This window comes from Hyla sarda, chromosome 5 (assembly GCF_029499605.1).
Source record: "Hyla sarda isolate aHylSar1 chromosome 5, aHylSar1.hap1, whole genome shotgun sequence".
Classification (NCBI taxonomy): domain Eukaryota; kingdom Metazoa; phylum Chordata; class Amphibia; order Anura; family Hylidae; genus Hyla; species Hyla sarda.
Window position 1 is genome coordinate 154,076,705 of NC_079193.1, and position 23,260 is coordinate 154,099,964.

At 43.8% G+C, this 23,260-nt stretch overlaps 1 protein-coding gene across 5 annotated transcripts in view; it reads left to right on the plus strand.

Annotated features, from left to right (window-relative positions):
- The window catches only part of HECW1 (HECT, C2 and WW domain containing E3 ubiquitin protein ligase 1), a 341,519-nt gene that overhangs the window by 165,709 nt on the left and 152,550 nt on the right, over positions 1 to 23,260 (plus strand). For all 5 annotated transcript variants that reach the window (XM_056520523.1, XM_056520524.1, XM_056520526.1 and 2 more), the window contains one exon: positions 14,320 to 14,395. In XM_056520523.1, coding sequence (XP_056376498.1) covers positions 14,320 to 14,395 — 76 coding nt within the window. The remainder of the gene's footprint in view (positions 1 to 14,319; positions 14,396 to 23,260) is intronic.

Sequence of the window (23,260 nt, forward strand, 5' to 3'; positions counted from 1 at the left end):
GTGGAAGTGAGCCCAGGCAGGCTTCAGATTATGTCGTGCCTGCTGGGCCACACCCCTTCCTTCCTCAAAATGAGCAGCAATGAAGACATCAAAAGAGGTAGAAAGAGGGTGTTTTGAAAGAAAATAAACGCAGCGATAGTGTAAATAAGAGTCAGGGACGGATGGGGGGGGATTAGGGACAGTTTAGTTCATGATAGGTACTCTTTAAAGCGTACCCGTCAGATCCAACCAAAACTTTTTTTTTTTTTTATATATCACTCAGTACCTTATCCTAACCATGTACATCTAATTTTTATGTGTCTATAGCTCACTAGTCTGAATTCCTCTCAAAGGAAGGGGGCGTGGCCTCACTGTGTAGGTTTCCGCCCCCTCCCTCAGTATGCTGTCTGCTCACATCTCCCCTAGCATTAGCAAAACTACAACTCCCAGCTTGTCCTCACTGACAGTAGCGGGACACAAGCTGACAGTGGGAGGATTTCTCTGGGCTCACAGCTGTCAATCAAGGAAGTGTGTCCATGACATAGGTGATGACTCATGGACACAGCAGGATAGTATGTGTCCAAGCAGGCAGGGGGGGCAGTTATTTGAGTGGCTTTTTCAGTAAGAAATACTGAAAAATTTCCAGTGAAAGCAATTGCAAAACCAATTGGCTTTGCATGCTTTACAACATATCAAAAGTTTTTGTTTCTGACAGTGCCCATTTAAAAAAAATATATAATGGAAGAAAACTTATCCAGTATCCAAAGGGCATGTCCCCTCCATTTATCTCTATGGGAGAGCCTTCTCGGCTATCTCTGGCTCTCCCGTACAGATACATGGAGGGCATGTCAGCCACCACTTCTTGCAGGGGTCGACACACACTCTTTATGGGGAAAGTCGGAGTCCCATGCAGGAGATCGCGGGGGGTCTGAGTGGTCAGACCCCCATGATCGAAAACTCATCCCCTATCCTTTGGATAAGGGAAAAGTTTTCTTGCATGACACTTCTCCTTTACAGATGTATTCCAGTATAAAAAAAATTGTATATAAACAAAACTATTACTTTAAGATATATAGCATACTTTATTGTACTCTATGTTTTTGCTTGAATTACAGAAAGCTGTATAATCCTCTCATTTTCAGTGTGGTGTTATCTTAACAGCTCCTCCCTCTCTCCCGAGATGACACATAGCCCTTTAACCACAGAGACGGATAGTGGTTTCACATTTGTACAAAAAAGATCACACATAGTAATGCTTGATTTCTAACAAAAAACAAAGGCCCAAATCTATCATTAATTTTTGGGTATTATTTTTCTTTTTTTTTTTGCACTTTTTTTGTAGTATATCTTGTATAACATATATTTTTTATCATTAATTTATCTAGTGTTGCACACAATCTGCTGCATGTGCTGCATTTTAAATTGAACCAGATCTAATGATAGTACTTTATCCTTGTGCCTTACATTTTATAGCAGAATGCTGATGGGATATAAGTGGCTAAAATGTAACTTTTCCAGTAAGCGAGCCCCACTGGACCAACATATGCCATAAAGTGGCCCATGTGGTGCAAACAGGTCCAAATAATCCAAGCAAGCACAGTATATCCTATTATTTTCATAACTTGTTAAGATGTGTATTACATGTTCAGATGTGTTTTTTTTACAAAATATGTGGCTGGTGATCCACAAAAGCTAAAGCAAGTAACTGCATGATAAAGTCTATGGAACATTTACCTCATATCTAGCAGAGAGCATATGCAAATGGAAGCAACCTGTCTGATATTGCTAATCCCATGAAATCCCCATGGTAATCATTTTTAAAATGTTAATCTCTCTGCTTCCTGGATCCTTCCTAAAAATCCACTAATCCCAAAACACGTTTTGAGATTGAGAGTAATGTAGGATTTTCAACAATAGTGTAATTCTCAAATAATCACAGCTATTACAAGTAGAGGTAAAGTCATTCTGATGATTTCAGATTGCGACATGATAGTAAGAGAAGCATTATACAATTTATTGGGTCATTATTAGGATTCTTATGTTTTCAAGGATCAACCTTGACACTAGAAATATGATATCTTACATGGGATAGCAAATTTAGCAGTTGTAAAAGTGCATCTGCTTCCCAGGTGGCCTCCAAGGAATGTATCAGCTGAGAGTCTGAGAGTGGGACATGTGAATATTCACTGTCATGGACCACCAGGGTCTACCAAGGGGTTGGCCCACTAACAGCATATTATAATCTATGTGTAGAACAGGTGATCTATGTATGACCACTGAGGGCTAATGACACTTAGCCACCACAGTCAGTCCCATAGACAGTACCACAATGAGGGCCATGGATAAGTGGCTTGCATCACTCCATTCTCAAGGGACACTTGTAGACCTCCATTCATGAGATCATACCACCAGTGATCTTACATTTACCACCTATTCTGTAAATAAGTTATAAATGCTGTAAGTGGGCCCCACCCCATTTAAGCCCTTCATTGCCCTAGACCACCAGAGACATTATCATATACCCTTTTACTACTTAGGCATTGTATGGTAATATAATTTGGAGATTGCAGGGTAGTTTGATGCTTTGCTGTATTGTGTGGGAAGTGTCCTCTAAAGTGTCCAACATAACCTCCTGTGTTGCGCTCTCCAGGTGGGTCCCCGGCTAGCAGTCTTACTTTGGATTCCGGAGGAAGGCGACAAAGCCCGCCCCCTTGTTGCATATTGATTTTGTGCTAATCCCGTCCTAGTGACATGGAGTCATATGCCCCCTGAGCCCTGCGCTCTGTTTTCAGAGCGCATGCACTGAAGTTTTTACCCAGCTCCCAAGTCATCAGGACGTTTAGTTCTGTATAGTATTTTTATGGTGCCCATTTAGCGTAACAGTTGTGGAACCACAGGTCAGGAGGGGAGATGGACAATGACTCCATTGTCTCTAAGAGTCTAATATTGGTAAAACTCATAATATGTAATGTTAGTATAATTTATTTTTACATAGTTTGAAATGGTAAAAGGCAAATATAGAGGAGGAGGGTTGAAGTTCCTGGCCATTGGTTTTATTATTTCTGTTCAGATAAAACTGAAAGGCTAAAAAATTAAATCAAACCCTGTTCTAATAATGCAAATAATACAAACTTTGACATCAGAAGTTGTTTGGCTAATAGATTGATACCTTAAAGGGAATGTGTCACCATTTTATTTTTTTAATAAATACAATGTTTCTATCAAGATAAAACATTTCATTTATGTATTTAGTTTTAGGACAATGTAGCTTTAATGTTTTTTTATTAATAAAGTGTGTACTGGGGGGCTGCCATTACTGTAGCCTCTTTGTGGTGTGTTACTTCACAACACCTACACAGTTTCTTTATGGCAGGCATAGGGCACAAGAAAGAGTGTCTCATAGAAAAGCATTGACTGCTTACTGCACATGTGCACAGCACAGGCTAGGTGAAATGAAAGGGGAAGCCAGCACCATTTCCTTGAAGTCCCTGAGGAGCATTGACCTATCAAGAGACATCTAGTCTGTTCTTTACCACTCTTCAGACACCAACAAAATGGTGACAGTGGAATTTAAAGAACTACAAAACCCCCTCCCCCTCTCCTTTTGCACATAGAGGAGAAAGGTAGACAGGCGAGGTCTAATTAGCAGCAGCAAGACAAGTTGCTTGCTTTCACCAAATTCCTCATATCAGTTCCCTCTGCTGGTCAACAGTGCGAGTGTCACACACTGCGCTCCAGCCGCAAGCACCGGCTGTGAGCGCATGGTCCCTGAATCCCCGACTTCCGGGACGCGCCCACATGCAAATCCCAGCCCATCACTCACCATACTCCGCTGCCGCCTCCTCTGTGTCTCAGCCCGGCGCGCGCGTCCCCGTCTCCTAGGGCGCGCGCATGCCGGAGCTCTGAAATTTAAAGGGCCAGTATGCCCATAATTAGTTGCTGCACCTGACACTACATTATAAAGTTCCTGCACCTCCCACACTTCATTGCCAGATCTTCAGTGCCCCTAGCCTGAGATTAAGCGACCCTTATAGCCTGTTAGCCTTATCCGTGTATCCAGACCTTCCGCTACGTTATTAGACTCTGCACCTTTGCCGCCTGCCTTGACCTTCTGCTACCATTGACTACGCTAATGCCTTATCCTTCGGTACCTCACCCAGCCAAGCTACCTGTGTGGTCGAGCCGTGTCGGGGGTAGCAACCTGGGTACCACACCTTAGACTCCGCTCCCCGATACGGTCCGAGTTATCAACCACACATGTTAGAGGATCCAATCCAGCTCCGTTACAGCAAGATTGGCCATGGATCCCACTGGGATTCCTTTGCCTATTAGTCCGGATCTTGCTTCCATCGTGGCGCTCCAGGCACAGCAGTTGGCCCAGCAGGCTCAGCAGTTGAGCCAGTTATCCACCATGATGCAGCAGTTGCTAACTGCTCAGCAACAACCCCCACAGTCACAGCCTCCTCCGGTGTCGCCTCCCGCTCCTGCAGTCGTCTCTGGATTTTAAAACTCTGCCTGTCTCTTACCAGGAAATATGAGGGGGACCCCAAGTCCTGTCGTGGTTTTGTGACTCAGTGCTCCATGCATATTGAACTCATGGCGGATCAGTTCCCTACGGAACGAGCAAAGGTGGCCTTCATCCTCAGTCTTTTAACTGAAAGGGCTTTGGCCTGGGCAACTCTTCTTTGGGATCGCAGTGATGCTCTCACAACCAATCTCCAGGCATTTCTGATGGAATTTCGGGGGGGGGGTCTTTGAAGAACCTGCTTGAGCTTCCTCCGCTGAGATGGCATTGCTGAGTCTTTCTCAGGGTAATTCCTCTGTGGGCAAGTATGCCATTTGTTTCCGCCACCTTCAAGAGAGGATTATCAAGTCAAATCAAGGATGTCCTCGCTGCACGGGAATTGCCATCTAATCTGAATGAGCTTCTTGGCACTTTCATCGTCTGGCACCTGTCTTCCAGCAACCACTGCAACTTTCTCCCTTGCCTCCTGCAGTGGAGGCTATGCAGGTGGATCGGTCTTACCTGACCCTGCAAGAAAGAACTCGCCGACAAACAGAGAATCTATGCCTATGCTGCGCCAGTGCGGATCACTTCCTCAAAGATTGTCCTCTGCGTCCTCAGTCACAGGGAACACTCGCACCTAGGGTTTGTGGGAGAGGCCTCCCTAGGTGTGAATATCCCCTCTCCATGCTTAAATTTGACTGTCCAGCCTTTCCTAAGAGATCATCTCTGTTCTTGCCTTTCTGGACATTGGCTCCACGGGAAATTTTATTGATGCTTCCCTAGTACATAGGCAACGTCTGCCAGTGTCCCGCCTGTTAAAGCCTTTGTACATCTCTACAGTCAATGGTGAAAGACTGGACTGTACTATACTATATCGCACAGAACCGTTGTCTATGCAGGTTGGAGTTCTGCATAAGGAGAACTTGCCCTTCTATGTTCTCCGTCATTGTACTTCTCCTCTCTTGCTTGGCCTACCTTGGTTGCAACTCCATGCTCCGCAGCTGGATTGGAAGACTGCAGAAGTTCTTCACTGGGGTCCGCATTGCAGCAACCACTGTATTCACATATGTATGCTTAAATTGGAACCATCATCTGGTCCACTGCCAGTTTGCCTTCATTTCTTCATGACTATGCTGATGTCTTCAGTGAAAAGCAAGCCAAAGTGTCCCTACGATTGTCCCATTGACTTGCTACCCGCAACCACACCTCCCAGGGGCAGAATCTACCCTTTGTCTGTTCCTGAAACTCTGGTCATGTCTAATTACGTCCAGGAGAACCTTCAGAAGGGATTTATCAGGAAGTCCCCGCACCTCCCACACTTCCCTGCCGGATCTTCAGTGCCCCTAGCCTGAGATTAAGCGACCCTTATAGCCTGTTAGCCTTACCCGTGTATCCAGACCTTCCGCTATGTTATTAGACTCCGCACCTTTGCCACCTGCCTTGACCTTCTGCTACGTTTGAGTACGTTACTACCTTATCCTTTGGTACCTCACCTAGCCCAGCTACCTGTGTGGTCGAGCCGTGTCGTGGGGTAGTGACCTGGGTGTCGCCTGCCACAGAAAGCCCATCCTGCCTTGCGGCGGGCTCTGGTGAAGACCAGCGGCACCTTATACTCCGCTCCCCGATACAACCCAAGTCATCAGCCACACAGGTTAGAGGATCCACATCCAGCTCCGCTACAGGGAGATATAACAAGTTATAATTTCATTTTTCATATTTTGTGACAAGTCATTTTTTTTCCCAAAAATATAAAAAAAAAATTAAAAAAATGATTTAACCTCTAAAAAAAATAATCACATTTGGTGAAAAATTCCCTTTGAGACTTTCCAACCTGTGCTGCAAATGAAATTCTTTGAGTATTGGACCTCATAAAAAAATGAATGTCTTTATTGGACAATTTGAAGCATACTTGTTTGTTCAAAATAATTTTAAATATTTATAGTTTTGTTGACAAGAGTAACCCTTCAGATTGGTGACAAGGTGATTTAAGTGTTCTCACTAATGTTATTGAGCCCATGAAAGTCACCTCCATGGTGCACAGCTATTTCTTATTTTCTTCCTTTCGAGTAGTGAAACCACAGCAGAACTGTTTGCCTGTAGTACACACATACGTTCTTTCTTTTCCTTACTTGCCTGTCCAATCAAAGCACAGCGCCTACTACTTTTCCATGACCTAATGCTGGTGAAAGTGCACTGAACAGGCAGATACTGTGGTATAGGGGGATTTATAGTAACACTACTATAGATGGCATGTGGAGGTAAAGGGGGGTTTCTGACACACTGGTTTTGCAAGGTGCTATGTCAGCAGAAAGGAAAACAGCAACTGCACAGTAAGCCAGTGGTTAAATCACAAAAGCTTTGTTCTAGGAAGTGAACTGCTGCTGCAGTTTATGCTGATGATGATAAGCTAAAGGGAAAAGGAGAGGGGGTTAATCACAAAGAATGGGTTACTTCACAAAAGCTGCCATGGCTTAAGCGGTAAACAGCTTCTGATGATAATAATGATGACAAGGCACAGCTGCCCAAAACTTTATGGATGGCCACAGATATGAGATAATCCTTGATTTACCTTTCAGGTACAGCATGGATGCTCGGGAGGAGGCAGTCAGGCTCAGCGTGTATTCACACAGACCAGGTTCACTCATGTTCATAGCTCTAGCTAAGCCCTGCCCCAACTTCTTGTGTTCCATCTTCGTCTCTCTGTTATTAAATACAGACTGAGCCTTACAGGCAGGGAACTGAAAATGCAGTGAGATCCATAGTGGCTGACTATAGACACACTTTATGAGGTATTTTAAATAAGATAGCCACGAACATGTGAATAAAAGGTTAGTAAAGCTCAAAAATATACATTAAAGTTATAGACTCAATGTAAGCACTAGTAAACTCTATTCAGTCCATGGACCTAGTGTAACTACCCCATGGTACACATTAACATACCCTTTTGCCAGTATCCTGATGTATATTACGGAAGTAGAAGAGAAATGAGATTGAATATTTACTTAAATCTACTAAAGGTGACTATGAAACAATGGTACAAAAGTAGATATACTTAATTCTAAAGAAAAAATGACTGTAATTCATCTTTTAGGGAACTGCCAAAAATAACATACATATTGGGGAAAGGTCCAAGATGTATTTTTGTACTAGAAGTAGCCATCAGAATATGAGTGCACTGTACCCAAATTGGATGGACATGTTCAGCAACAATGTTCAAGTAGGCTGTCACGTGTAAACAATTTTCAATTGGTACTAAGGGGCCCAAAGTGTGCCAAGAAATGTCCCCCACACCATTATACTACCACCAGCCTAAACCATTAATGCAAGGCAGGATGGAGCCATGCTCGACTCGATCCCCCATTCTGATGTCTTGACCTTTTCTACATGCCTAAATGGATTAAAGGGGTACTCCGCTGCTCAGCATTTGGAACAAACTGTTCCGAACCCTGGAATCGGCAGCTCGTGACGTCATAGCCCCGCCCCTCATGACATCACACTCCGCCCCCTCAATGCAAGTCTATGGGAGGGGATGTGACGACTGTCATGCCCCCTCTCATAGACTTGCATTGAGGATTGACGTCATGAGGGGCTGGGCTATGAGGTCACGAGCTGACAGTTCCAGGGTTCGGAACAGTTTGTTTGAAACGCAGAGCAATGGAGTACCCCTTTAAGTTGCTGTCATGTAGCTAGAAAAACAATGCTGCAGGGTTGGATCTCACCTACTCACCTACAACCACGGTATAAATAAGTGGAGAAATGCAGTGTAATGTGCATATAGATTATTTTTGCCATATTTAATAAAAAAAAAAAACTTACATTTGATTTTTTTTCTCCTTCTCCCTCCCATCTTCTAATAGGCCTTCTAATGCGTGTAATAAAAATAGCACAGTTTATATCTTCCTTGCCAGAGCATAGTTGAAGTTTTCGTGGCTCGAAATCTGTTTCTGGCAGGCAATTAAATGGATAGCTCTGCTGGTGTTTGTATAGATATAACTGAATTGAAATAATCCTGTTTGTTGAAATCACATTGATACATTCACTGCATATCTTGGATAAGCACGGAGTATACACATTGTCAGTTTGGCACAGGAGCCTTTGGATATTCTAGGCAGCTGTCAGAATAATTAGGAAAAATTTTGAGCTTTGCAATCATATTTACAGGGCACTTGCTATCCATCTCAGATATACCAACATTTGCTTCTGCTCCATTTGTGCTGACATCAAATCCTGAGGATGCAGCCCACTGTGTAAACATGCGGAGTGCCACAACCTGTCAGCAAACATAGTAATGAAGTACTCATTCACTCAGCGCTTATTTTCATAATATTGCTCTAATAATCAGAATATGAGGTTAATAGACCTCAGGTTATAAAAACCATATGGACTGATCAGACATACACAACATACTTCCCAGCATTTTATAGTTTTGTTTATCTTTGAGTTTAGCCATGTCCAATACAGATATAACTGGCGATGTCTTCATTTTCCCTTTAAATCTGTCCAGGCCAGGCTGCCGTCATGAAATTCTTCCAGCCATGACTTGTCTCTGGACAATTTGCTGTACAAATATCTTAAGCTTCTCAATTTTCCACCAGCATCCTAACCTTATTCTTACCTCTATACAAACTCCACATCTATTGCACCCTAAAAAGGTAATAATAATTAATCCCTGGTGACCCACATAGTAATGGTATCCCCATAGAACCCCCTTATGTGCCCCACACAGAAATAATGTGTTCTTTGTGTCCCCACACACTAGTAATATAGAGTGAGTGTGCTTCAACACAGTAATAGACCCCTTTTTTGTGCTTTTCTACAGAAGTTATACCCTCAATCGTGCCTCCATGCCATCGTAGCCTTCTTTTGGACTTGTATATAGTAGGTATAAAGTAGTTAGTAAAGCCTCCCATTAGGTAGGAAAGTTGGTGGGTAGGTAGGAGGCTAGGCAAGTTGGTTGGTTAGATTGGCAGGTATGTAGGAAGGTAGATGGGTTAACATAGGTTCACTTATCCTTTCTTAATAAAGAAAAGAATATGAAAGTCACCTATTATGCCAAGTAGCATAGTCCTCTAGGGGCAGGCATACAATGCAGTATGAAATGCTGATGTCCTCAGCTGCACCTGACCTCTTTTAGGCTGCAGGCCTAAAGACAGCCTGTGGCTTGTAAGTATAAGTGGCGGGAAAGGGAGCTAATGGCTTTCTTCACCGCCATAGTTTTTAATTGCATGCATGTCCTGAAGACACAGATACAGTTGGAAAGCAGCAATTACCAAGGGCTTTTTACTCAACTGGTGCCAGAAAGTTAAACAGATTTGTAAATTACTTCTATTAAAAAATCTTAATCCTTCCAGTACTTATTAGCTGCTGAATACTACAGAGGAAATGATTTTCTTTTTGGAACACAGTGCTCTCTGCTGACATCACGAGCACAGTGCACTCTGCTGACATCTCTGTCTATTTTAGGAACTGTCCAGAGCAGTATATGTTTGCTATGGGGATTTTCTCCTACTTTGGACAGTTCCTAAAATGGACAGAGATGTCATCAGAGTGCACTGTGCTTGTGATGTCAGCAGAGAGCACTGTGCTCGTGATTCAGCAGACAGCTCTGTGTTCCAAAAAGAAAATAATTTCTTCTGTAATATTCAGCAGCTAATAAGTACTGGAAGGATTAATATTTTTGAATAGAAGTAATTTACAAATCTGTTTAACTTTCTGGCACCAGTTGATTTAAAAAAAAAAAAGTTTTCCACTGGAGTACTCCTTTAATGTAGTTACAATATATGTTAATGTTTTTATAAAATGGCATCAAAAGTTATTCTGCATAACTTATGTATTACATGCTATATTTGAGAATAAAGTTGACCCTCTGAATTGCCCATCTGTATTAACTTTTTTATCTACATTATATAACAGGTTGGACGTGACTAGGGCAGGGCTGCAAGGGGGGAATTTTATGGTGCTTGTAAACAATATGGGTCCCATTATGACACTTGGAAATCTTTTAAATGTTGGATACTGTGCACTATTATGGCTACTATGTGCCGCTCAGTGAAATCTTTACATTGGTCCTATCAATGTGTAACCACTGACAATGAAATCTACTATGGAGACCCAGCTAAGGTGTAACTGAAAGAACTTTGGCCACAATACAAAATAAGTAACAAGGCCCAGACTTATAAGGGTACGTTCACACGAGTGGATCCCCAAGGCATATTACGCTGAGAATCCGCCACTAAAGGACCGATATATGCTGCCTTTACATGTGTCTGCTCGAAGCGGCAATACGCCGCTACGAGCAGACACACTGTGATGTGCGAGTTGCTGTGCGCATGCACAGTATACTAGCACATCGTGGCAGCTCTCAGCCTAGCTCATAGAGCAAGAGGAGCGGCCGCGATGTGTGCGAATACACCGCGCATGCGCAGTGACTCACACATCGCTTCAGTGTGTCTGCTTGCCGCTCTGAGCAGGCACCTGTAAAGGCAGCATACAAGCGGGCCTTCAGCGGCGGATCCGCAGTGTAATACACGCTGGGGATCCGCTCGTGTGAACGTATCCTAATAACTGGTATTTTCCAATGTGGTGAAGGGATCTCTAGACACCAAGGGGGGTATTTATGAAGCATTTTACCCTGGTTTACTTGGGCAAATTTGTTGCGCAGTGTGTTTTTTGTGACTTTTTATTTGCCTGTCTTTTGGATTGTTGCTGTGGTAGACTTGTTTTTGGTTGCTTTTTTCAGTGGTCAGGGATTAATGAAAATGCTACTTTTTCTTACACTTACTTTGGCACAATCTATTAAAACGGGGGCTAATCACCACCAAATTAAAAAGAGCTTACAAAATAACTGTGGACAGCTTTATTAAAAAAATTGCATAATTGTCGCACGGATTAAAAAGTCGCACAAAAAGTTGTAGAGCATACAAAGTGGAGTATTAAATAAGAAATGTGATCAGCACCAGATTTATCACAAGTCCCGCACCATGTGATACATTTTGTGCAGGTACACAGTTTCCACTACATAAATTACCCCACTTTTCATAAAGTCATCTGTCAGACAATAAATGTCTTTAGACTTGCATTATTTATACAAAATCCAAAACCGTTTCCGTATAGTAAGCTGCATTTTCAACTAAGAATTGTTAAGCATGCACTGCAGCTAGTAGGGAATACTCCTATCAATATTCCAGCCAGGACTGAGATTAACTACAGAAAGACAAAAATAGCATCTCTGGCCACTGAATCATGTCTAGTGTTCTGCACGACCTTGTTTTACATCTGTAAATGTGTCATGCATACAGTATCCTTACGTGCTCTGCATGAGCCCTTCAAGGCATGTTATGTATAAAATGCAAAAACGATAGAAGACAATCATGTCAGTTCTGTTTGTAGAAAACGTATTTTCATCTTATACTATGGCTGCAGATTGCATTATGGGAAAACACAGAAAACAGATACATATGGCAGACAATATTGTGGCTGCTATGAGAAGAGTTATTAACCATTAGGTATGCAATTCCCTAAAACTATAGCATCCATTCAGGTGTTTGCCATGTACTATCCAGAAAGTAGTACAATATACAGTAAAGGTTTAGGTAATGAGCACATTAACCCCTTATTGCATAATTTCATTTTGAGGTCTTTGTACAATCGTGGTGTCGTGCCAGACACAGAAGCTGTGATTTTGCCCATTAACTCTTTCTGCAGCATAATAAATGTAGTATACAGTGCATGCATGTGGAGGGGGCTCCCTGTTTCACCTCACCCCTAGCCAGGGCATTCAGGTCTATGGTCTGTTAGTTTAGGGGGTCTAGTCTGGGATCTGTATAAGTTTGGAGTTTGATCTAGGGCTAACTAGAACTGGCTCATTCCCAGGCCTATAAATGTGCTCAGCAGTGCTGCATTAGTGACAGGTTGCACACAGTTCTGCATGCTGTGTACTTCTCGAATATTTTAAGGCAACAACAATTTCCCAGGTCAGCTCACCATCGGATCTCTGTGACTCTCCAGTCCCTAAAAAGTATGCTAGGAAATCCACAGTGCATCTTTATGGCTTCAGGCTCTCCCTGGCCCTGTCCATCTCCTCCTTGGGACTCTCAGCCAAGAAACTGACCATTTTCAATGTTCATTTCTGTGAGGGTAGGCTCACATGGAACGGATCTGCAGCGTATTTTATGCTGCGGACCCGCCAATGACCCGACCCTAAATTGTTCCTCCAGCTGTTCCCCCGTGTGCTGCTTGCAGCGGCAATGCGCCACTCTGAGCAGCCACACGGGCCTGCAAGTCACCGTGCATACTCGCAGTGTACTCAAAGACATCACGGAGCGGCAGCGATGTCTGAGTACACTGCGCATGGGCACGATGACTTGCAAGTCCTTGTGTGGCTGCTCTGAACAGCGCATTGCCACTGCAAGCAGCACACGGGGAGAACAGCTGGAGGCACAGATTAGGGTTGGGTCATAGGCGGATCCGCAGTGTAAAATACGCTGCGGATCTGTTCAGTGTGACCCTTTGCTCAAACAGCATAGTGGAGTTGGCAAAGTACTGCAGTTTGCCAGCCAAACAAACTGGACCAAGAAGTGTACAGTTATCACATGATTTCACATCACAGTATAACAGGCACATATACATTATTGGGGAGATACAAACCTGCGCAGAGGAAAAATTGATCAGTTGCCCAAAGCAACCAACTACTTTTATTTTTTATTTTTTTAAATAGAAGAAACCTCTAAACAATTTAAGAATTAATCTGATGGGCAACTGGTCAAATTTTCAATAAAGCAATGAATGGTTTCAGACAGCTAAGCAGTCTCTCAGTTAACTATACAGTCTCAAACACATGTACTCCTTACCTACAATGGAAATATATACCCATCTTACACGTACACTTGAACATTGTGGCCAAAGAGTCAAGAATTTCTTAGGCTATGTTAACACGGCAGAATTTCCGTGTGGAATTCCGTATTGGAATTCCGCATGGAGATTCTGCAGCAGCAGTGTCCCATTGATTTCAATAAAATTCTACTGCGCTGTTCACATAGCAGAATTTCCGTGCAGGAAACATTTGGCTCCAAAATTCAAATTTCAGTTTCAGCAGAAGGAATAGACATGTCTATTCTTTCTGCCGTCTCCACACGGAAATTCATTGCCATTTCCGAGCAGTCCTGTTCGATTTTTTGAGATTTCCAGTGCGGACATTCTCCGGTGTGAACACAGCCTAATAGTGAATCAAGAAGTTAGCAAAGTGCAATTCATAGTAGTGATGAAAGAAAGAGGAATGTGGTGATTTAGTGAGTACATTTCGAACAGGATCATGTGTGATGTCTACAGGTGTGAGATTTCAATAAACATACTGTACTATCTGTACTACTGTATTATCAACATACTGTACTATAACTAAAACCTCATTCAAACTATTAGTGTGACTGTTTCTGTTACAGTTCTATATGCAAAAATGCAGTCACCTATGCTATATATATGCATAAAATAGTTTACATTATGTTCAGGTTTTTTTTTGTATAATGTATGTCAAGGTAAACAGATTATACTGTATGGCATACAGCAGCATTCGTTTTTAGCACCCATTTAAGTATACTTTGTTTCCTATAAAATGTATACATTAAAAAGAGCAATAACACTGTGGGAAGGCACCCTTATTGTTGTCGGTTTGATAGTAGATGTATAATGTAGAAACATTAGAACATTTAAGCCTTGCATCTATTAATGGCAGGGTATGGTACAGCGCTATTGATCCATATTGATTGAGTCTAGAGGGATAGGACTAATGGAAACTAATATGTTATTGACACAAATCTGACACCATATTTTCTTTTTAGATCTTTAAAAACATTAACAGCGAAGAAGCATCACATGGACAAGGCAGCCGCAGGCTCATCAGTTTTACTTTATCAGGTAAATATGAATTTTTTGCTTAATCTCAATGCTGATTGTTCATTGACTGTCATGACTATGATAGTACAATAAGGCATCCATCAGATCCATTTATATCATTATGTTTGTGAATATGGGTAAAATGTGAATTGGTTGTGTTAGATCAGACATGTACATTAGAACTGACAATTATATTTTCTGTTTTTAATTATTATCCAGCAAAGGCTAAACGTATATATGGGTTTCTGTAGATAACCTAAAGGTAATTTTTAGGCTGACTTATGTGGTGTCTTTCAAAGGGGTACTCCGCTTCTACACATCTTATCCCCTATCCAAAGGATAAGGGATAAGATGTCTAATCACGGGGGTCCCGCCTTTGGGACCCCCGCGATCTTTGTGCAGCACCTGACATTTATTTAGAATGCTGGGTGCCTGTGGTCGGGGTTGTAACATGACGGCCATGCCCCCTCGTGATGACACGCCACACCCCCTCAATGCAAGTCTATGGGAGATGGCGTGAGGGAGGTGGCATGGCAATTATTTATGCATTCCATCACAATGGCAAAATCTGTCAACCTTACACCAGAATACCTGTGAAATGAAAAATTTAAAAAAATATATATATTACATTATCCGTAAGGGGTGTGACCTCTGGTTTCCCTGCTATCAGTACCATGAAGAAGTTATACATGTCTGCAAGCACCATGCCTTCTTTATTACACAAGTTTAATATAGGGATATGTCGGCACTTCTGTGGAATCTGTGGTGGTGCACGAGGTAGATCTATCTAAATAAAGCAAGACAAGTTATTCCATACCTTGATGCTGGTCAACTTTGTTCTAACAGCATGATGTAGTGTTCTAAAAAAATACACTCTAGAATCATTTAATGAGAAATGCAAGTATGTACTAAAACAGACATTTTAGGAGAGCTGGCAGATCCGCTTTAGTTCCAAGACCCTCTTAAACTGGACATATAGATCTATGTATAGCGCGAGATCAATGGGCTATTGTAAGGGCTTGATAGATAAATGCTAACAATTTTCTTCATTTATAAAATTATAATATAATTCATTGAACAAGGACGATATTGGCCCTGATTTACTATTATAAACCTGACATGTTTTGTCGGGTTGTGCGCCAGAAATTCTGTCTGCGCCAGAATTTGCACCAGAATTGAAAAAAACCTGACCAACTCCATTTTACTGAGAAAACCCAAAAAGGGGCGTGGTTGTTGAGAAAAGGGCGGGGCTACAGAAAAGAGGTGTGTCCCCAATATGTTCACAAAAAAACAACATATTTACTGTGGTATATTTGAGCTGAGGAAAACCTTACAGATCAGAGCATGTGTAAAAAAAAAAAAAAAAAAAAAAAAGCAAAATGTAGGGAAAAGTGCAAAATGGAGGGAAACCTTAGTAAATACCGTGGGAAAAAATTATTGGAAATTAAAACCCACAAAGAAAACTACACAACACTCTTAGTAAATCAGGGCCTTGTGATTTCGAACAGTTTTTGGGAGTGGGTTATTTAAAAAATATATATATGAAAAAAAATTTAGAAATTGTCAACTGCACAAAATATGTTTTCCCTGCTAGATTCAATTAGTTCATCAATTCTTGCTCCCAAGACCATTTACATTAATATCAGTACAGAACTACTTGGAGTTTAAAATAGGGCATATAATAAAATCCAATTATCACGTAATACTAGAATATACAATAGGGAATACAGTTGTTCAAAGTAGTACCATGCATGATAGGTTTAGATACACTGGCTTAACAGCAACATTCCCCTGGAAATTACTTTATGATGTTCATAACAATAATTTGTACTATAATTTTATGTAACAAAATGCACATTATGTGTAATTGCAGCCATATTGAATTTTTTTTTATTTGCACCAAAATTGGCGAGTTTGGTGCCGAAAACGGCATTTTTTTGCGCCAAATTTTACATCACAGAAAATTCTGGAGGGAACATCTCACAAAATTTTCCATGGTTACTAGCGGTGTGTACAAAGCCTCAAATTGGTGGGTTTGACCATTGAGTGGCTAGTAATAATCTGCAGAGTTTTCTTAAAAAAAAAAAGTGCAGAGGACAACTTTTTATATAGGGCATTCAAGGAAGCCCAATAGTGGGTTATTGAGGTGTGCTCTCTACAAGTGCTCTCACAATAATTGTTTTGATGTTGAACCTTGGGGCTAGTCAGCTTTTTCACTGTGATATCCATATAGCATATGTGTCATTTTAAGTTGCATATGAACAGGGTTGAGGAAACCCAATCTACTTGCATTTGAGGCAGATTGTCACTGGAATTCTCTTGTGACCAGCTGACAAGTTGTGGCTTGGAAAATTAGTCATGACAGTCTGGGTAAGATAGGGAAGAAAGTGAAAGTGAAGGACTCCAATAAGAGAAGATGTCACTTGTGAGTCACTGAGTGTAACTGCACTGTAATCACTTATATAGTGTGATTTTACCCTGCAGAGCACCAATGAAATACTAGTATGTGACCTCAATATGGTAAAATTATTGGTTATGTTGGATTTTGTGAATGATATATGTGATCATTATGGGAAGGCTTTATTCGGTCCTTGTGTAAAGCTACTATTTGTTTTTGTATTACTATTGCTTGGACATGGTATTATATATACATTATTTTTAAATGATGAGTAAACCTCTTGAGGACGCAGGGTGTACCTGTACACCCTGCGCCCGATCCCGGTATATAACGCCGGGTCGGTCCCAGCGGGTAATGAAAGCCGGGACCCTGGGCTAATAGCGTGCGGCACCGATCGTTGATCGCCACATCAAAAATGAAAGTGAAAGCTTCCCGGCAGCTCCATGCACGACAAGGATCTATGTAGTAGATCAGTGTGTGCAGTGTAATAGCCACCAGGGGGGCTATAACACTGCAAAAAAAAATGAGCCCTCATAACGGCCCGTACGTGGAAAAATTAAAAAGTTATAAGGGTCAGAAGATGACAATTTTAAACATATACATTTTCCTGCATGTAGTTATGATTTTTTTTTTTTAAGTAATACAAAATTAAACCTATATGTAGGGTATCATTTTAACCGTATGGACCTACAGAATAAAGAGAAGGTGTCATTTTTTACCAAAAAATGCACTGTGTAGAAATGGAAGCCCCCAAAAGTTACAAAATGGCATTTTTTCTTCAATTTTGTTGCACAATTAATTTTTTTTCAATTCGCCGTGGATATTTTGGTAAATTGACTCATGTCACTGCAAAGTAGAATTGGTGGCACATAAAATAAGCCATAATATGGAATTTTAAGTGCAAAATTGAAAGCGTTATGATTTTTAGAAGGTGATGAGGAACAAATGAAAATGTAAAAACTGAAAAACTCTGCGTCCTTAAGGGGTTAAATAATTGGGGGTCAGGACTGATGTATCTATGGGTACAGGTTTCAATCTAAAATAATATCTAGGGACAATGTTATTATGAAGCAGAGTATCTAAGCTGATCATGTTCTAAAAGTTGTTTAATGTTAATACATTTTTTATAACTATGCTGCCTTCTATATACTTTTTTGGTGGAGAAAAAAAACATTAGTTTTAGAGATTGTGCCCATGATCTGAATAGATTCTAGCAACACTTTTGGTATGCAGTAAAAAAAAAGGATGCCTTTACAGTATGATATGGACCTAAGATGAACATAATAAAATATAACCTGCTGATGTCTGACATCCAGAGCAGGTGTCACGATGCCGGCTGGCAGGTAGTGGATCCTCTGTGCCAGAGAGGGATTGGCGTGGACCGTGCTAGTGGACCGGTTCTAAGCCACTACTGGTTTTCACCAGAGCCCGCCGCAAAGCGGGATGGTCTTGCTGCGGCGGTAGTGACCAGGTCGTATCCACTAGCAACGGCTCACCTCTCTGGCTGCTGAAGATAGGCGCGGTACAAGGGAGTAGGCAAAAGCAAGGTCGGACGTAGCAGAAGGTCGGGGCAGGCAGCAAGGATCGTAGTCAGGGGCAACGGCAGAAGGTCTGGAAACACAGGCAAGGAACACACAAGGAACGCTTTCACTGGCACTAAGGCAACAAGATCCGGCAAGGGAGTGCAGGGGAAGTGAGGTGATATAGGGAAGTGCACAGGTGAACACACTAATTGGAACCACTGCGCCAATCAGCGGCGCAGTGGCCCTTTAAATCGCAGAGACCCGGCGCGCGCGCGCCCTAGGGAGCGGGTCCGCGCGCGCCGGGACAGAACAGACGGAGAGCGAGTCAGGTAGGGGAGCCGGGGTGCGCATCGCGAGCGGGCGCTACCCGCATCGCGAATCGCATCCCGGCTGGCAGCGGAATCGCAGCGCCCCGGGTCAGAGGACGTGACCGGAGCGCTGCCGCGGGGAGAGTGAAGCGAGCGCTCCGGGGAGGAGCGGGGACCCGGAGCGCTCGGCGTAACAGTACCCCCCCCCTTGGGTCTCCCCCTCTTCTTAGAGCCTGAGAACCTGAGGAGCAGACTTTTGTCTAGGATGTTGTCCTCAGGTTCCCAGGATCTCTCTTCAGGACCACAACCCTCCCAGTCCACTAAAAAAAAATTTTTCCCTCTGACCTTTTTGGCAGCTAAAACTTCTTTGACCGAGAAGATGTCCGAGGAGCCGGAAACAGGAGTGGGAGGAACAGATTTGGGAGAAAAACGGTTGAGGATGAGTGGTTTGAGAAGAGAGACGTGAAAGGCATTAGGGATACGAAGAGAGGGAGGAAGAAGAAGTTTATAAGAGACAGGATTAATTTGACACAAAATTTTGAAAGGACCAAGATAGCGTGGTCCCAACTTGTAGCTAGGGACACGGAAGCGGACATATTTAGCGGAGAGCCATACCTTGTCTCCAGGGGAAAAAACGGGGGGAGCTCTTCTTTTCTTATCCGCGAACTTCTTCATGCGTGATGAAGCCTGTAAGAGAGAATTTTGGGTCTCTCTCCATATGATGGAAAGGTCACGAGAAATTTCATCCACAGCGGGCAGACCAGAGGGCAAGGGAGTAGGGAGGGGGGGAAGAGGGTGACGGCCGTACACCACGAAAAATGGGGATTTGGAGGAAGACTCAGAGACCCTGAAGTTATACGAGAATTCGGCCCATGGGAGGAGATCTGCCCAGTCATCCTGGCGGGAGGAAACAAAATGTCGCAAATAATCACCCAAGATCTGGTTAATCCTTTCTACTTGTCCATTGGACTGGGGATGATATGCAGAAGAAAAATTTAATTTAATCTTGAGTTGTTTACAGAGAGCCCTCCAGAATTTAGACACGAATTGGACGCCTCTATCCGAGACAATCTGCGTAGGCAACCCGTGAAGACGAAAAATGTGTACAAAAAATTGTTTAGCCAACTGAGGCGCAGAAGGAAGACCAGGAAGAGGGATGAAATGTGCCATTTTGGAGAATCGATCAACGACCACCCAAATAACAGTGTTGCCACGGGAAGGGGGTAAATCAGTAATAAAATCCATACCAATCAGAGACCAAGGCTGTTCGGGGACAGGCAGAGGATGAAGAAAACCAGCGGGCTTCTGGCGAGGAGTCTTATCCCGGGCACAGATAGTGCAGGCTCGCACAAAGTCCACAACATCCGTCTCCAGAGTCGGCCACCAATAGAAGCGGGAGATGAGTTGCACAGATTTCTTGATACCCGCATGACCTGCGAGATGGGAGGAGTGACCCCATTTGAGGATTCCGAGGCGTTGGCGAGGAGAAACAAAGGTCTTTCCTGGAGGAGTCTGCCTGATGGAGGCAGGAGAAGTGGAGATCAGGCAGTCAGGTGGAATGATGTGTTGCGGAGAGAGTTCAACTTCTGAGGCATCCGAGGAACGAGAGAGAGCATCGGCCCTAATGTTCTTATCGGCAGGACGAAAGTGAATCTCAAAATTAAATCGGGCAAAGAACAGAGACCACCGGGCCTGGCGAGGATTCAGCCGTTGGGCAGACTGGAGGTAGGAGAGGTTCTTGTGGTCGGTGTAGATAATAACAGGAGAACTTGATCCCTCCAGCAGATGCCTCCATTCCTCAAGTGCTAATTTAATGGCTAGAAGCTCTCGATCCCCGATGGAGTAGTTCCTCTCCGCTGGAGAGAAGGTCCTAGAGAAAAAACCACAAGTGACAGCATGCCCGGAAGAATTTTTTTGTAGAAGAACAGCTCCAGCTCCCACTGAGGAGGCATCAACCTCCAATAGGAAGGGTTTGGAAGGGTCAGGTCTGGAGAGGACGGGAGCCGAAGAAAAGGCAGACTTGAGTCGTTTAAAGGCGTCTTCTGCTTGAGGAGGCCAGGACTTGGGATCAGCATTTTTTTTGGTTAAAGCCACGATAGGAGCCACAATGGTAGAAAAATGTGGAATAAATTGCCTGTAATAATTGGCGAACCCCAAAAAGCGTTGGATAGCACGGAGTCCGGAGGGGCGTGGCCAATCTAAGACGGCAGAGAGTTTGTCTGGATCCATCTGTAGACCCTGGCCAGAGACCAAATATCCTAGAAAAGGAAGAGATTGGCATTCAAACAGACATTTCTCAATTTTGGCATAGAGTTGGTTGTCACGAAGTCTCTGAAGAACCATACGGACATGCTGGCGGTGTTCTTCTAGATTGGCAGAAAAAATTAGGATATCGTCCAGATATACAACAACACAGGAGTATAACAGATCACGAAAAATTTCATTGACAAAGTCTTGGAAGACGGCAGGGGCGTTGCACAGTCCAAAGGGCATGACCAGATACTCAAAGTGTCCATCTCTGGTGTTAAATGCCGTTTTCCACTCGTCCCCCTCTCTGATGCGGATGAGGTTATAGGCGCCTCTTAAGTCCAATTTAGTGAAGATGTGGGCACCTTGGAGGCGATCAAAGAGTTCAGAGATGAGGGGTAAGGGGTAGCGGTTCTTAACCGTGATTTTATTAAGACCGCGGTAGTCAATGCAAGGACGTAGGGAGCCATCTTTTTTGGACACAAAGAAAAATCCGGCTCCGGCAGGAGAGGAGGATTTACGGATAAAGCCCTTTTTTAGATTCTCCTGGACGTATTCGGACATGGCAAGAGTCTCTGGGGCAGAGAGAGGATAAATTCTGCCCCGGGGTGGAGTAGTGCCCGGGAGGAGGTCGATAGGGCAATCATAAGGCCTGTGAGGAGGTAGAGTCTCAGCTTGTTTTTTGCAGAAAACATCCGCGAAGTCCATATAGGCCTTAGGGAGACCGGTTACTGGAGGAACCACAGAGTTACGGCAAGGGTTACTGGGAACCGGTTTTAGACAGTTCTTGGAACAAGAGGACCCCCAACTCTTGATCTCCCCAGTGGACCAATCCAGGGTAGGGGAATGAAGTTGAAGCCAGGGAAGTCCAAGGAGAATTTCCGAGGTGCAATTGGGGAGGACCAAAAGTTCAATCCTCTCATGATGAGATCCGATGCTCATAAGAAGGGGCTCCGTGCGGAAACGTATGGTACAGTCCAATCTTTCATTATTTACACAATTGATGTAGAGGGGTCTGGCGAGACTGGTCACCGGGATGTTGAACCTGTTGACGAGAGAGGCCAAAATAAAATTTCCTGCAGATCCAGAGTCCAAGAAGGCCACTGTAGAGAAGGAGAAGGCAGAGGCAGACATCCGCACAGGCACAGTAAGACGTGGAGAAGCAGAGTAGACATCAAGGACTGTCTCACCTTTGTGCGGAGTCAGCGTACGTCTTTCCAGGCGGGGAGGACGGATAGGACAATCTCTCAGGAAGTGTTCGGTACTAGCACAGTACAGGCAGAGGTTCTCCATACGGCGTCGTGTCCTCTCTTGAGGTGTCAGGCGAGACCGGTCGACCTGCATAGCCTCCACGGCGGGAGGCACAGGAACAGATTGCAGGGGACCAGAGGAGAGAGGAGCCGAGGAGAAGAAACGCCTCGTGCGAACAGAGTCCATATCTTGGCAGAGTTCCTGACGCCTTTCGGAAAAACGCATGTCAATGCGAGTGGCTAGGTGAATAAGTTCATGTAGATTAGCAGGAATTTCTCGTGCGGCCAGAACATCTTTAATGTTGCTGGATAGGCCTTTTTTGAAGGTCGCGCAGAGGGCCTCATTATTCCAGGACAATTCTGAAGCAAGAGTACGGAATTGTACGGCATACTCGCCAACGGAAGAATTACCCTGGACCAGGTTCAACAGGGCAGTCTCAGCAGAAGAGGCTCGGGCAGGTTCCTCAAAGACACTTCGGATTTCCGAGAAGAAGGAGTGTACAGAGGCAGTGACGGGGTCATTGCGGTCCCAGAGCGGTGTGGCCCATGACAGGGCTTTTCCGGACAGAAGGCTGACTACGAAAGCCACCTTAGACCTTTCAGTGGGAAACAGGTCCGACATCATCTCCAGATGCAGGGAACATTGGGAAAGAAAGCCACGGCAAAACTTAGAGTCCCCATCAAATTTATCCGGCAAGGATAAGCGTATCCCAGGAGCGGCCACTCGCTGCGGAGGAGGTGCAGGAGCTGGCGGAGGAGATGACTGCTGAAGCTGTGGTAGTAACTGTTGTAGCATAACGGTCAGTTGAGACAGCTGTTGGCCTTGTTGCGCTATCTGTTGTGACTGCTGGGCGACCACCGTGGTGAGGTCAGCGACAACTGGCAGAGGAACTTCAGCGGGATCCATGGCCGGATCTACTGTCACGATGCCGGCTGGCAGGTAGTGGATCCTCTGTGCCAGAGAGGGATTGGCGTGGACCGTGCTAGTGGACCGGTTCTAAGCCACTACTGGTTTTCACCAGAGCCCGCCGCAAAGCGGGATGGTCTTGCTGCGGCGGTAGTGACCAGGTCGTATCCACTAGCAACGGCTCACCTCTCTGGCTGCTGAAGATAGGCGCGGTACAAGGGAGTAGGCAAAAGCAAGGTCGGACGTAGCAGAA